The sequence below is a fragment of the Siniperca chuatsi genome, linkage group LG16 (genome assembly GCF_020085105.1).
Source record: "Siniperca chuatsi isolate FFG_IHB_CAS linkage group LG16, ASM2008510v1, whole genome shotgun sequence".
NCBI lineage: Eukaryota > Metazoa > Chordata > Actinopteri > Centrarchiformes > Sinipercidae > Siniperca > Siniperca chuatsi.
Genome location: NC_058057.1, coordinates 1889293 through 1906731, shown reverse-complemented (window position 1 = coordinate 1906731; position 17439 = coordinate 1889293). Strand labels below are relative to the sequence as shown.

The 17439-nt window shown below is 41.2% G+C and overlaps 1 protein-coding gene across 1 annotated transcript in view; it reads right to left on the bottom strand.

Annotated features, from left to right (window-relative positions):
• Positions 1–17439, bottom strand: part of enah (ENAH actin regulator) — a 99581-nt gene that overhangs the window by 63468 nt on the left and 18674 nt on the right. The window contains 2 exon segments of the mRNA XM_044168044.1: positions 9993–10170; positions 15819–15984. Coding sequence (XP_044023979.1) covers positions 9993–10170; positions 15819–15984 — 344 coding nt within the window.

Genomic DNA, 17439 nt, shown 5'->3' with positions numbered 1-17439 from the left:
GCTGGAAGGGAAAGCATACATGGAGTGCCATAACCAAGTGGCTGGCATAGTGTACAGGAACATCTGCACCGAGTATGGACTGGAAACCCTGAGGTCAAAGTGGGAAACACCTCCAAAGGTGGTATAGAACGACCGAGCCAAGATCCTGTGTGACTTCCAGATCCAGACTGACAGAATGGTAATGGTGAACCAACCAGACATCGTGGTGGTGGACAAACAGCAGAGGAAAGCCGTTGTGGTTGACGTGGCAATACCAAGTGATGGCAACGTCAGGAAAAAGGAACATGAGAAACTAGAGAAATACCAAGGGCTCAGAGAAGAGCTGAAGAGGGCTTGGAAGGTGAAGGCGACAGTGGTGCCCGTGGTCATCGGAGCACTCGGGGCAGTGACCCCCAAACTGGAGGAGTGGCTACAGCAGATCCCTGGAAGAACACCAGACATCTCAGTCCAGAAAAGTGCAGTACTAGGAACAGCAAAGATACTGCGCAGAACCCTCAAGCTCCCAGGCCTCTGGTAGAGGACCCGAGCTCGAAGGATGAGACCACCCGCGGAGGGTGAGGGACAAAAGTTTATATATATATATATATATATATATATATATATATATATATATATATATATATATATATATATATATATATATATATATAATTTCTTCTGAAATAATCTTTTTTTCCAGACGAGGCATTGCTATAATACGCTACATGAAGCCCTGACACTACATTTTTTGAAGTTCATTGTGGATGTGAGCCACTAAGCGTAAAAACATTTATATCAGAAACCAGTCATCAGTTAAAAAGAGAACTGCACTGACTTAGCATTGCACTCCTATAGCATTGTGAGACTCATGATGGACTTCTTCTCGACTTCTTGTCAAAACCTGGCACCTACATTACCCACAACTTGGCAGTTTGGCCAGAGATATGGTTTGGTTATGCTAGTAGCAGCTAATGATACTTTCAATAATCTGTGTGGATGCATTGATTTCATCTACACTTGCCTTCATTTTTGTGCCAATTTTTCTGTCATTATATTTCTGGCTTTTGCACAGGATGATTCTTAATGCTGACTACGAAGCTCTGATTGGTTTCATTTTTCCTACCAGGGAAACAGCTGTCAATCAGCACAACACCAGACCTATTTGAATCACTAAAAAGAATCTGAGATGCAGGCAGCTATTCTGAGGTCTGGAACCAGGCTAGTGCTTAGCCATGGAATGCTACACTATATAAATATACTTTACAATGAAGTTCGTTTTGAACAGTTTAGATTCCCTTGTGTTTTCTGTTAGCAGCTTTCCCTTTGTTTTTGGTTTATTCATAAGAATTCCAAAAGCCCTTATGTCATCCATTAGTGGCTTATATTTTTGGTTTATGGCATTAAAAAATTGTAAACTCCTAACTGCAGCATACACTTTAATAGCTTGTCAAAGAAATCTACACACACAGTACACACTATTGACAAACACACACACACACACACGTTGGTGCTGTGGCTCACATGTACAATAAAACTTAAACCTCTCTTTCAAAGATCAGGAGACCATGGCAACTGTGGTCAATGCTCCCTCCGGCCTTCCTACACTGTTGCTACATGACAACCAGAGCGCAGCTTGGCCAATGAAATTACAGAATGTCTCTGTAGCTAATCAGGGGAAGTCTCCACGGAGGCCTCGCTTCCGGGTGAAATGTGTCGGAGGCTTGAGGGACAGAATGATTACAGGTTTTAACACACACTGACACACACACACACACTCATGGATACAAACTAGCACACAACCGGTCTGTCAGGCTGACTACTCACTGCTGAGGATGATTTGAGCGCGACTGATCTTCTGTTGATCTTGGGGGAATCGGCGAACTCTTGCTGCAGCAGGCATGTCTGTGGACATCACCTCAGTGATGGGGGGGCCTCAGTTTACCAAAGCCACTAGCAGCAGCAGTCAGAAAATATACAAAAAGCTGGTGGACCTTTGACTTCTCTCTTCAAGCTGTCTTTCCTTTCTTCTTTTTGAGCTTTCCTTTCTCTCTGACTTTTTCACTTACTATATCCTGTTGAACACAACTTTCCTATTCTCTTACCTGCTTCTCTCCTAACACTGTTTTACTCACTTCTTTGCCTTTTCTGTCTGATTTCTTTCCAAGCCTTTCTCTCTTACCAGTATTTCTTTCTCTTCCTCCTCTCCTCTCTTCTTCCCTTCCAATGTCTAAGTTATTCTCTGCTGTTGTCCAGTTGTGTTGCAGTGTGTAGTCTGCCACTTTGCCAACCTGGGGTTTGATGCCAGAGACTATGAGCTCATCAGGAAAAAGAAAATTGGGGCAGGCGGACAGATGGAGGGTTAGGAGGGTAGGGGGGGGGGGGTCCTTTGATGCAGCGTGGTCACGAGCTGTCACGATCTGATGAGCACAAACACATGCCAGAATGATATGGTGCACTGTCGGAGGGGGTGCCGTAACCCTAAATGTTTACACCATGCTTTCACCCCCCCGACCTGAAAAAACAAACTCATTCTGGCCGGGAGACGCAGACTGTTTCTATGGGATGGGGATGAAGCGTCCTTCTGTGTGTCTCTAACTCTAAGCACCTCCGGACGGCTCTCTCAGGTTTCAACCCCTCCTCCCCACAAAGGTTTCACAAGATCGAGAGCCACATGGCGTGCTGTTGGCAGGGACTGTAAATAATGATCCCCCGTTAGCAACTTTTCACATGTCTCCGTGGAGACAAGGTACTGCCAAGTCTGAGTCTGGCTGTCCAGACAAACAGACCAGAGAATTAGACTCATCTGGCAAGGGCGCTTCAAGAATTCATTCCTGATTAATTACCAGCTCTATTCACCCCTGTTTGTGGTCCTTAATTGCGTATTTTAACTTTATATTCCACTACATTTGTATTTTCTACTCCACTACACTTATTTGACAGCTATAGTTACTTTGCAGATTCAGATTTTACATACAAAACATATGACCTATAAAATATGGCACATTTTTATAGACTAAACTATATTATATAGAATCTAATATATATATATATATAAATAAAAATATAACAACTTTGAAAGGGATAGGCCTACATTATGAGTACTTTTACTTTTGATACTTTAAGTATATTATAATATTCAGCTCCAATAAGAGACCAGTCTTACTGATCACGGATCAAAAAACCATCACAAGAGACCAACGAGACCTGACTTGTACCACTATTGCATGCAGTACTGCAACAATTATTCAATAAATTGATTAGTTAATCAACAGGAAATTAATTGACAACAATTTTGATAATCAATTTCAGACATTTATCAGGCAAAAATACCAAAACATTTTATGGTTCTCTGTGAGTGTTTGCTGCATTTCTATGTTTTATATAATTGAAAATTGAAAAATTCACTATTATCTGACATTATATAACAATTGATCACTTAATTAAAAAATTGATTAATCAATAAAGAAAATAAATGTTAGCTGCAGTGGTAGATGGTGGTATTCAATTGACCCACAACAGTCCAAACATATGCACACATTCTCTGTACAGTTTTACCTGCTGTGTGTGTGTGTGTGTGTGTGTGTGTGTGTGTGTGTCAGCCAAAGAAATAGAGGCACACAGACAGAAAAACAGAAGCAGGCATAAATATTTAGCTGCAGGGGTGCTGCACTTCATCCGTTCCCACCGATAGATGCGGCAATCATGCTGCTGCTCACATTCCTCCTGCAGCCTTTTCAACACCAAGTGCTTTTATAAGCAGTGAGCTGCTGGCTCTCTCACAACCATCCAACACAACGACACAGGTCAGGCCAGGACAGCATTGTTTTTCCTGACCCTTTATCCAACAAGGCTATGTTCTAAAAAACTGCTGTGGAGGGGCATATGCAGGACGAACTGCTTACGGTGTCAGTGTTATCCTGTAACATGAAACTTCGACAAATCTTTCCAAACCTTGTTTCCTTAAAGAGAATCAGGGAGAGATTTGTCACATTTATACACAAATCTATCTATCCATCCATCAATCCACTTCTACCTTTTCCACCTCGTACGGCTCCTTCCACCTTTATATCTGTGGCTGTTTCTGTTCCCCACCTCATTTCTTTTCTCCTCTCCATCTCTCCCCCTCCCTGCCCTGACCTGACAGGAGCGGATTACTGGCCAGACCACAACACAGACGGACGCCCGGCGGCCTGTGACCCATCCCTCCCTCTCCTGATCCCGGCCTTCCATCCCGCTCTACTTTAGCCTTTTTAGGAGAAAAGAGAAACATAGATAAACACAGTGTGTGAGCCTGAATCTGCACTCGTCCACGTGTGAGCGCACAGCTTTGAAACTACGTCACTCCACCCCGAGTCTGAAGAAGAGACTCTGCTCTCCTTCTGACTCGACACATAGCAATGAAGTGAGGGTGCAGCTGGTTTCAATGATGGAAGGCCAGGTGATGTAATTGGTGTGTGTGGTGTGCACATATATTCTGTATACATACAAAAAGTCCCAACAGTCATCGAAACAATAAGTGTGTGCCATGATTTTAAGATGGAAACTATTCAGTGCTCTGTTCAAAAGCTTACTCACACATTCCTTCATGCCTTAGATGAGGAGACACACACACACACACACACACACACACACACACACAAAGACCAAATTCATTCATCTGGCGATGTGGGAACCTCATAAAATATTTTTTAAAAGATGTAGATGATGATGTGACACTCATCTGTGTCAACCAAACAGCAACAACATAGAAACTGCACACTTCTACATTTTTCCCCTCTGACTCCTGAAATAATCTAGAAGCTCTTCTCCGGCTCTTTGACCGGGTCGCATCTGAACTTCAAAGAGAGATATAAAGGCATGAGCTAACACGTGGTTCCCGTTATTTGAGTATTTACATTTCTTCACTGGATTCAACATCATTGTAGAGAAAATAGGTCGTTGAAGACAATGGTCGTGAGTTGGTTTACACATGGTGTTTAGGTGCTATGAGTCAGTCTCAGGCTAATTTATCAGAGCAACTCTTTTGTTCTGCTTTAAGGCATTCATCTTTATTGCGGCTCAGATTTGGCCCCTGTAACTTGCTGGTCTCAGTATATTTATTCTGCGCTGCACTGATTCTTTACACCAACTTCAAACAGCAAAAATGAAAACTGCACATCCTTGAACCGCACATCCACACACCCATACACATGATTTTCACAGCCAACGACGGCCGCCCACTACAGCACTGAGCATAGAGCTATATGAATCTCATGTAACCATAGCAGGCGCCGCGGCACCCTGGGGTGCCTTGAGAATGGGTCAAGAGTGCCACAAGATCTGTTCATTTCCACTTCTTTACAGTGCATTTCAACACAGAAATAACAAAGCAAGATTTACATTAACTACCTTTTTCTATTATGTTTGGTGCTACTTCAAATATGTCAGTAAAACTGTCTCCTCATCGCTACACTCCTTCCACTCTCCCTTACAGCAAACAGATATTACATTTCTTTTCAAGTCTTATCAATGTGTGAAAGTTGTTCAGCGCAGGGCTCAACATTAAGTGGTTGCCAGGCATCAGCTTTTGGTTACCGAAACTGAAAATATGGTTGCCATTTTTAATCACCTTATACTTTGAGTAATTAAGATACTATGCAGTTATACGTCAGTGACATAAAAGAATGTTTAAAGCTTTAAATACAGTAACCAAACTAAATTCTTTGTAGTTTGTGTTTTATCTGATACTTTACAGAATTTGAATCTTAAGTGTAATCAGTTAGTGCCCAGCCTCACTTCCTGGTATACAAAATAGCAGCATTCGTTTGTGATGTTGACGGGTTAGTCAAACTTTCACCCCACAGTCAAACACCTTTATTTGCTTCTCCGTTGTCTCTAAAACAGACGCCTGTGCGCACACGAGTAAACGCACCGACTCATGTACAGCGTTGTCTGGTTCCAGGTCCGACTGCAAAAGCAACATATAAATATCACCAACCATCTTTTCCTTCCTAATATTCCTTATGTGGAACGTGTAATTTAATAGTAAAGATGTTGTCATTGAGCCAGAAAGGTCACATCACAGCCTAGACATTAAAACGATCATTAAAAGCTTCCGCTACATCATATCACATACAGCAAACGGAGGTCTAAAACGAGTGATCTGATTCCGACGCTCTGTCATGTGGCAGGAGTTTAACACCCACTGAGTGAGCGATGGAGGGAGGATTGTTGGGTCCACAGATGACTGCGACTGGAATAGGCGCCACCGAGAGCAGCTGTCAGGACAGAAATACAGAAGCAAAACAGTGGGGTGAAAGGGGAAACCCTATCGCCTTCCTCTGGCTTCTGTATGCAGCTCGCTGCGGCGCTGAGAGAGGGAACGAGGGGAAGGCAACAGGAAAGGAGGGAGGGAAGGAAGGTAGTATGTGAGAAGAAGCTGGGAGAGATCACGTCAGGTAAAACATGGAAATGTTGGAGAAGAGAGAAGGGAAGTGCCTGAGGCTGAAGTCTCTGGCTGTGCTGTTTGTTAGTGAGACTCTTCTTCTAAGGGCAGTTCTCTGACTAACAAGTATCTATCCCTGAAATATAGATTTAGGCCAGACTCATTAGGATATGATATTTTTATTTGATTGATTAAAATACATTAGTCAAATGTAACTAAGTTAAAAAACAAACATCAATATTTCCAATTTTTTTATTTCAAGTATTGAATTAGAGACACCCCAGAAACTTCCAGGAGTGTGAGTATCGTGGCTTCAGACTGTTCTTCCCCCACGCACTGGCGCCAAAGGCAGCTGCCTATGTTGCCTTTACGGATTTTTTCAGGCAGCGGCTTGTTCCAAGTTTCACCAACAGACACACACAACAGGAACAGATACAGCAGGAAACAGAGAGAGGGGGTTACTTGAAAAGATCGATTTATGACAAATTTCACACAATTTGGTTCAAATCTGTGGTTGTGTATCAGTGTAGCTGTATCCCTTAGTCTTGTATCAGTTTTCTGGTATGTACTGGTTCATCTTTACACCCCTGCTATAGGCAGGGTGGCATATTACTAAAATATTCAATTTATTATGCTCAATTGTTGGGATGTCCTTAACGACAAATGTACTGACAAACGCCGCAGCTGCATACTAGACTGCACGTTGAGCTTTAAATGTAGTATCAGAGTCAGAATACTTTACTGATCCCCGAGGGGAAACTCTTTCCTTACAGCTGCTCGCTGTCACGTCAAAGCACACAGGAAAAGAAGTACTAATAGAATAGAAATAATAATAAAATAAGTCTGCAACGAGACAATATCAAGTAAGAAATAAGAGATGTGCAAATCAAAATATAATACACTATAATACAGATAAGATAAATGAAGTACCAAAGTGGATATAAGTATAAAAGCTAAAATAAGTGTAAGTACAAAAGTGGATTTACAGGTTGATAAGTATGTACGGTATAATAATACAATGTAATAATACAAGTAGTAAGTAATAGTGCATGAACTGTCAAGTTAAGTGTAGCGGATTAACCAGATTACTAGACGGTGGATATTGCACAGCAGTAATAGAAGTACGAATAAATATCAATAAACAGGGAATTTTAAACTGAAAACAGAGTATATTACACAGCAGTATTAAACACAGAATATTGCGCAATTATTTCAAGTATTGCAGTGATGTTAATGATCCAATGTCCAGTTTAGTGACTTCGGGTCATACAGACTGACACTTAGAGGGAGGAGTTAAAGAGTCTGATGGCCACAGGCAGGAATGACTTCCTGTGGCGCTCTGTGGTGCATTGTGGGGGGATGAGTCTTCTGCTGAAGGTGCTCCTTTGTTTGACCAGCACGTCATGGAGCGGGTGGGTGGGAGAGTGGTATGAACAGGGATGCGTTCACTTATTGTTGTGTGTACAGAAATGCATTTGAACGTGAACCGAAAAGTGAACGAACTACATAGTCAGTGAGTACGAATCTTTGAACTGAAGTCAACGAAGTGATTCGAAGTCATTTGTGATTTAAAATGCAGTTTTGCGCTCAATTCATTTATTGAACAAGGTTTAATGACCACTGTTTGGCATCAAAAATGTTACATATTTAAATTTGTTTTTTAAATTGCTGAGGAATAAGAGAGAAAAGAAGAGAACCCATTACTGTCCATCATTGTAATTAGTTTTGATGGCAGAGTGTATTGTAAGCAAAACTAAGCATGGCTAATTATAAACAATTCCCCATTGAGCTACATTTTGCTTCCATAATGGTTACATTATGGATGACAAGATCCTGGCACAAGATCCCTTTAACTCTCTTTGAATGTCTCCTTATGTCACTCCATTCTTTCTGTCTCTCTGATACTCCGCCTTGTCTCTTGTCCTCACACACACACAAACATACCACACACACCTCGTAGCACCATTAGCATAATGAGGAGCATCACTAACAGGTTAATTAGTGAATGGGATTACAGTGTGAAGAGAGGCATGGCTTAGGGAGAGAGGAGGGAATGGTACAATAGAGAGGGGGGAGGGAGAGGGGCATGGCAGGTCATGTGGAGCAGAATCTGGATGCTGACATCACACAAATACAAGGAGGCTGCAATTCTAACTTCTGCTTCATCTTTGCTGGATTAAAGGAGAGGAAAACAGAAAAGAGGGAAAAGAAGAGAGGAATCAGCAGCAAGTTCTGCTCAAATGTAGTAGCTGAAGATTAGTCTTCACTATGGGAGTCTAAATCTGAGCACAAACACTCGCATCAACACACACTGAAGATCTGCACCCCCCTCCCTTCCGGCAGGCGGGCAGAGGATGGAGCTACGTAATGAGCGCATGTTTCAGAAAACCAGTCGTGGCGTACCACTGAAGTTACTGCCTGGGAATATTTGTGGCAGAATTAAGATAGGGCTGTGTGAATGTGCATGTGTGTGTGACGTGAATACTGAATCTTTCCTGATTCTCTGTATGAACCAGCAGCCTCTCGTCATGAGGTTTTGTGGTCAATTACAGGTTTTATAAATGATCTTTGATTAGCAGATGTGAGCACCAATCGTGCTCAATGATGCTAAAAATACATCATCCCATTAACTGACGCTGCTACCCGGAGTCGTCTATCATTAACTGCCTAACTGAAAGTTTTGATTAAGAAAAGTCAAGACTGTTGAATTGCAAGTAGTAACTGCAGCCTCTGTGGAGAGCTTCCTGTGATGAATTAAGACATTTCACTCTAATCATTGTTTCTGGTAAACCCATTAGTGACTCATTTTAATTGCTGACATGCGTCTTTATGTTACCCAGCATTTTTCAAATAATGTTCCCTTCCCCTGTGGTACAGCTTCCTGCCTCTGAGTGTTTCATACCCACAAATCAGTCTGCCCCTCCTGCATACAGAGTACCTATGAGGCCAGCTAGTTTACTTCCAGTATTACAAGTCCAAACTGCAGCAACAGCTTCAATTTAATGCTCAACTATTAGATACATGCAAATCCCTCAGATCTTTGGAGTAAAAGCCCTGGCCTTGTGTTACAATCTCTGCTTGTCTTTTATTCTCACAAGGTAACTTGGAAAAAATAAAGCTCATCTGCTCTTTTAGTGGCATAGGACAGGACAGTTGGATATTCCGAATAGATTGCCAACCCGAACATCAAAACTGCTGATACTGTAAGTAGGTGGGGTGTGCAACTACAGTTGGTGTAATAAAAACCAAATGAGTACATTTCCTTGACATGACTGTATTTCGGTAAAGGAAAATAATGTCCAAGTGATTACAAGTGGCTTTTTTTGTTGCTAAATCTCATGTAGATATTGTTTTTAGTGAAGTACTGCGTTACGTATGTGTAAAACTATTGCCCTGGTAGCCGAATGGTTAAGGCGCATAACTACATACCTGCAGCAACCCCAGGTCAATTCCAACCAGGAATCTTTGTTGCATGTCATACCTGTATGTCTTTACCCTCCTTTCCTGTCTGCCTCTCTACTTTCTACTAAAATGCCCCACAAAAATTCTTTAAAAAACACGCACACACAACAGTGGGAAGCAGAACTACCTGTGTCCTGGGAGTTGAGCACCTCTAGGGCGTGCATCATGGCACTGGCAAATACATTGGCATCCTCCTTGCTACCAAAGTTGAGGCCGTAGACCTGTCGGGCGTCACGCCACTGGTGGAAGGTCTGCGTGGCCTGATTGTACTTCAGCCCCTTGGGAATGGCACAGTTTATCACCACCTGGAGAAAAAAAGGAGAAAAGAGGGAACATCCTTTAGATAAGCAATGAATAAAGAGATAACTACCATGTAAATGTAATGTATTTTTAAAGTAACCCAATCAGCAACTGTTCAAAACAAGCCTTTACTTAAGGAGCCACCAAGAACAACATGCTAGCTAGTCCTGTATATGTCCAATGTTTGTGAAGTGCTGAGAGCTTCAACTGACAGGAAGTAGCCTTTTGGAAAAGATTTGGAAAACCTGAATGTCACAGCATGTTTCGAGACTGACCTGAGATTTATGGCTTAGTAGCACAAATACACAGATAAAAACAAGGAGTAAAGTATTGTGGTCTCAGTCTATCAATCACTCTCTCTCTCTGTCATGATACTACCTCTGTCTACCTGCTACCAAGCTCAGGAGCTGACAAAATCACAAAGATGATTCAAGACAAACTCACACACTCCCTGAGTGTCCCACTAACCCCCCCCCCCAATCTCATTAAACACAAAGTGACAACACTGGGACTCTGTAGTCATTATGTGGTAAAAGGTCATTTTTACCTGCTCGTAAAGTGACTTTATGATCTACTCACTCTGTGTTTATGGTGCTTTCGATGCTAAAATCAGGGATTTTTAGTGTCCTGGGCACACGGCCAAGCAGAAACGCCTCAAGCTACTCCTCACTGAGTTATTGAGACAGAGAAGTAGGTCTCAAACTGGGAACCTGAGGGACTGTGACAACAGATTCTCCTCTCTCCACCTCTGCATCCAAGAGCATTTTTAACTTAAGGATCTTAATCTGCATCATAATCAGTGAATATTTGACACCGTGAAATGTGGGTATGATGTAAAAACCTACATGTGCACACATCATCATTTTGTGATTTTTTTTACTTTTTTATAGCTGAAATACCCTGAAAAGATGTGTAATGTGGTTTAATCTCATAATCACTGTGTCATCTCATGTCCAAACTAATATGAGACTGAATCCAAAACATTCCCGTATTGGGACCCCGTGGCCAAAAGCTTATTTTACGGGGTTAGTTAGTATTTCAGAAACCCCATGGTGAAACCAAGAGATTAAACTGTACTGAGACCAGCCCTCAAAAAGGTCATATTTTCACCTGAGAGCAAAGTATTGCTTTGGCCAATAAACAGCTTATCTAGCGTTAAAGCCTGTAACCAGTCTGCTAGTTTATGTAAAAAACAAGGTCTAGCGCTGGTGCCGGCAAAATTTATTTTAACCTGGCAAGAAATAATCTAGTGTCAATTTCTGTGGTTATTATAATGTTTCTCTGGTAGGCGGGAAGGGATTCACATAAACATTCTTTTATTGTTGATGGACTGGGTAATAAAACAAGCAGCCTGTAAATGTGAGAAGGAATGGAGCTGGTCTAACTCTAGATGCTTATTGTAAGTGGCAGTAAACAAAACATACAGAGGAAATGTGCATCTTATGATGCAGTGCCACACAAATCAGCCTGACAATGACAATCAGCCTGAAGCTCAGTGAGAACCGCTAACACAAACACAGCCGGTCCATCCACTGACTTCCCATTCCTTTTTATAAATGTCCAAAGTCAATTAGTTGATAAGATCACACTTCGACCAGTGTTTGTAATTTTTGTAAGTTCTGTTTATAAGTTCAGGATGTTCAAATGTGCCAGGATAATAACAAAATTCCAGTGTCAGAATAATGTGACGGTCGATCAAAAAAGGACAGAAGGTAATGTAAATTCTCAGATAGTGGTTGGGGCATTTCCGATGTAGACAGAATCGGGCCTTTATTTGAAACAGGCTTATTCTAGAGATAGGCCTTTATTGCTAATTTGCTGTCAACACTTCCTCCATGTTCATTTCTAATGTAAATTCCACAGCTATAATTCCATCAGTAACAAAAAGTTATGCCACACTCTCCCATCTGTTGCTCTAAGTTTCTCTTTTTAACAGAATACTGTTCTCACTCATTAATTAATTCCAGTCAGTTCCACTTTTCGGTTTTTTCAACTGGTGTTAAACTCAACTCTTGCTGCACAGATGTTGCACATTAAAAGCTTACCGGTGCAAAAGGCATAATCTCGCCCTTTCCTGGTTTGCTTTTAGTGTGAAACATTGACAGGAAGTGTTGAGTTTCATTAACAGTAGCTTAATACCAATCAAAAAACACGCAAAGAGACTGGAATGAATTAGTGAATGAAATCAGTGTTGAGTATGACATGACTCTAATGTTGTTGAAGAGGTCAAAACTCAGAGCAACACTTGTAGTATAAAGCAAAACTTTGTTGTGAGACTAATGCGTTTCAGCTTGTGGCCTTCATCAGGCCAAAATCCTTACTGCTACGACTCTGTTGCTGCACTGATAGAATTAGTGATGTGGCAGGCTACTACTTTTAAAAACAATTATTTAAATACCAGCTTTTATTTGAGAATGTAGAAGTGCTGAAGAGACAGAGGCATCATGACTTATCCCCCTCCCTCCATCCCTTCAGCCACATAGGAAAACTCAGACAATAAGACAGAGAGGACTGTGGGACTGCTGAGGCAGTGTGTGCTGCCCCAGGGGAGGGAATCACTCACATGCTGTCATCTCACACACACACACACACACACACACACGCGCAAGTGTCCTCCGGTGGTCCCCATCTACTCACTAATGCTTTTTCTTCCAATAGCTACTTGCTGTGTTTCAGGCTAAAGTTCATGTACTGATAACACTCTGTCTTCCAGGATTCTGCTGTGCATAAGTAAATATGTATGTGTTCATATGAGTTTTGGTGCATGTGCATGCTCTCATGTATATTGCTTGTGTGTGTTCAGGAAAATAAGCTTAGTAGTCAGTGAGATGTGCTGACATTAGGGTGGGCGGTATACCAATTTCGTCAACGTCACCGGTGTCACATTCTGCCACGACATGGATTTTGCAATACTGTCATTACCGTGATAAATGTTTTAGCATATTAAAACTAATGTGCTTTACTGTGGTTACGATAACATGCAGGTAGAGGGCTACGCACGTACTCATAGAACTGGAGTTACGTCCAGTAACTACTATTTTCCTAAGATGTGGAAGGTAACGTTACGAGCAAAGCACGCCAATTTCTCTGTTGTTGGATCCAAAAACCAACACATAAGTCTTCATCTACTTCCACCATCCGACGAAGTGAAGACCCAGTGGATTAACTTTATTTTTGATGAAAATGTCCCCACAACAACTGGAAAACTCTTGTATGTGTGCACTTAGTTAACCATTTTACTTCGGACTGCTTTCTCAACGAGGGCCAGTACGAAGCAGGATTCGCTCAAACCTTAAGCTCAAGGATAGATTGATACCAACTTTGAACTTGGGAGCTGTAAGTTTTGGCATTTTTATATTGCTTTACTGTTTATTTTGCAGCTTAGCCTGTTGAACCTGGTGTTAGCATGTTGCGGGGCTAATGTGGCTAGCATCTATTGTACTCCCACAGGCTGGAACGATGTTGGACTAATGTTGTAATATTGAGGGACAGTCAAGAGAAAATGTGTGAACATTAAGCCTCATCTGAAGCCAATTAAATGTCCAGAGTAGTAGGTTGCTTTTTGTGGAACTTCATACTACAGCGCTTTGTTGTTACACGAAAGCCCCTTCTGCTCTCTCCAGTGTTATGTCCCAACTGGTACGCGTGCATGTGTTGTGTTCACCTAACAGCAGACTACATTTCTTTTTTGGTAGGTGGCTGTGATGTAGTGCTCACTTATACAATCATATTCGCCGCAGTAGGTATGAGATGCGACTTGGAAAGTAATATGTTTGCGAATGTGGGAAGAATCTGGTGACAGAGGCAGACCACAGCTGCTGCTGTATGTAAATGTACTTGATAGACATGCCCCGCGGTACACTGACTATTGTACTTATATAATATACTTTGGGTTTTCTGCCAAATAAATGCCGTTGAGATGCCTAATCCTACCCCTTGTCTAACTCTGAGAATGATTTACATTACATTTACTAATTAACTTATATTATGGGGCAGGCTACTCAAAACACATGTAGGCCTATACCTCATTTTCATTCCTATTTGGAGCCAATAAACATCTTTCTTATATGTTCTTCCCTTACATTGCCAATAGAGTGAAGAGGTAGACTCATGTTTTGAGTGGAGTATCTCTTTTAGTTTTGTAATACCGTGATATAATACAGTCACCGTAAAAAAACAAAAAATACTGTGATATAAATTTTAGGTCATATTGCCCACCCCTAGCTGACATAGCTGAAGTTGGAGAGTCAAAGAGAAAACCGTTGAAGACCCAGGAAAAAGGTTTAGTGGAAGGTCAATTTATGTGTGTGTATATGTGTGTGTGTCTATATCTAATCTGGCCACTAACATTTTTCATTTCCATGTCAGTTCCCCTTCCATTTTTTCTACACAGTGGCAGTCCCAGCACAGAGTGTGAGGAAACACTGTGTGTGTACTTTAACAAACAGATGGCAACAAAACACACTCATTTTTCTAAAAATGTTTTGCAATCGGCTAGAAGAAAAGCTTCTTGCAAGAGATAAAACAGCAACACACTTAGATTCTTGGAACATTCTATAAACTTACTGGCTGTTAAAGTTTGTGTTTGGCTCCTGGGACCCCACATGACTCAGTCCCTCATACCTACTGACAACTTCAGATTCTTTAAACTGTATAACTTGCATATTAGATTTAAGCTTTGAGGACATTATCAATTATTTCCAGCCCTTTGTCAGCCTTGAGAGTACATATTTGATGCATATTGGTAGAAGAGTGCTGAATAGCTAATAGCATGTGTGCACATGAATACCACAGGATTCTCTGGCTATGTAGTCATATGTTGACATCAGTGGATATCTAAAATTGAATATTTATATATACCTTATTTGGTAATAATACACTTTGCCATCCTCCTCTCAGATCTAATAGTCTTTATTAACTTAAAAGCCCACTCTGTGAGTGGTGTTCGGCACTGTTTCTTTTTAAGTGTACTCCAGTGTGTATTATGTGTGGCACATTATTTGTTTGATTGTTAAACATATCGGTATACTTACATATTAAATCAAAGAAATGACTTTGAGGAAAAACTCTTAATTTTGTGTGTTCCTCAACTGAAAACAAAAATACTTTTTCCATGTTGATAGACATTACTGATGTATAAAACCCTCAAGGGAATCAGAAAACATTGCTAACTTGTCTGCAGTTTCAATTGTGCTGTGTTTTGCGGTGGGTTTACCCTTTTGTTTACATTTGGATTACTGATTGTGCCTTTAGCAAAGACTTAACCAACAGTACTAACTAATAATTCCAAAACAAAGGTCAATGGCTACAGAGTTCGTAAAGCTAAGTGACAAAATATCAATTTAAAGGCATTTGATGGATTTATAATCGGGTGATGGATTCTGAAAATCCATCACCACTGTTTTGTACAGAAAGTAAGCCATAAGGGAAACTGAAACAGGTATTTCAGTTTACTATTTAAAACACCAGTTATTCAGCCTCGACTTGGCTCTTCCACAGTAAATCAAAACTCAAAGAAAAGCTTGTATAGAAGCTGTGTATATATTTAGTCCATACATCTAAACAGCTGACTTCATGCAGTAAATGAACTTGGGTGCCGTGTGTACGCGTCTTTGGGGAAAGTGCCCATTGGCTACTTGCTTCATCCACTGACCTGATGATCTTGGATCTTGCGTCCCACTACGCGGAAGGCGTTGTTGCCCGTATGGTGGTAGATATGGACTCTGCTGAAGCCCGTGGAACCACCAGCTGGGACCCACTTCTTATTGGCATCGTCGTACACCATGACAGCGGCTCGCGCCTGGCAGATACTCTGTTCACTGCAGGGACACAGAGACACAAAGAGAGAAAATCTTTATACAATCAGGTACCTACAGACAAACAATCTGATGGTCAAACACGCGTTTTCACTGAGCTGATAATTCCAAAATAACACAGTGTACTATGGTTTACTGAAGGCCAACTCATGTGGCCCCAGGGTGCTCGTTAACAATCTTTGATTTCTCCTGTTTTTCAGACTGAACACATGTTGTATGAAAGTCATAATAGCCTGAAGGACGTTCTGAACATTGATTATAGGTATGACGGTGATGCAACAGGTATGCAGTCAAGCCATGTGAGAGTACAGCCTATTGCTGTAATTAGAAAGACACAGCACCACCTTTCCTCCGGTCAGCATGACCCTGCTACACACAAAAAAGACAAACTGCAAAGTGAATGCCAGGTAACTTAACCACTGCAATATATTTCAGTGGAAATCATGGTGGCTTTTCCCTTCACTGATTCTTCATCTTTATGAAGTAAAGATAAGTTTGTGACATACCTTTGTTATTAAACACAGCACTCTGGGTTCAACTAAACTGAAGTAATCACAACACAATCTCAACATATTGCCTTTCCTATTAAGCAAGCAAATGTCATCAGTGCTGTGATTCATCAGTTTGAACAACTTTTCCATAAACCTAGAGTGCAGTTACTCTTTGATTACTCCCAGCCCTTCAGATCCTTCCACATTCCTGAATATTACTAATAATCCAGTTAGCAATTCCCTTGAAATGGCACACACAGAAGAGAGAAAATGAGAAGTGAAGAAGAGACACAGACAGAAGGGGAATATGTGACGTAACAACTTAAAGACAGAGACAGACGCTGAGGGAAGGATGCACCACATCGACATCGCCTTCAGCATTTTCCACAGTCTACAGACTGCTATTACTACTACATACAAGCACAAGGAGATTTAATTCAGACAATGTCAGCTCCTGAGCACAAACCTAATGGAATCTGCTCCACAGGTGGCTGGCTGTATTTTGTGTCTGTCTACAAAGAGATTAGTGACATGTCTTAATAATTGATAGCTGGACAGCAGCTGTGTGCCTTGTGTTTAAAGGGACACTCCAGACTCACACAAGACTGATTAAAAAACCTAATGATCAAAATCAAACAGAGGCTGAGATATCCAGATTTTCAATCCCTAATGTGGGTCGAACAAAAAACAAACAGTGATCCTACATTTCCCACAATGCCAGTAACATTATTTTGTTAGACCGTCACTGCCTGCTAAATGCCCACATCTTTCAAACTCCATGGCCCCAGTTTGTTATACATTTTTAGTCTCCAAGCCCAATCTGTGATAACCCTGATTAAATCATAAGGGTCATTCTCAGACTTTGAGAAATCTCCTCCAGAGACAAAAAAGACATTATAGAACTCTTTTCAGAGGCTGTGTAGCACTACTGACAAGTAAACTGACCTGAGTGCCCTTTTAATGTGCT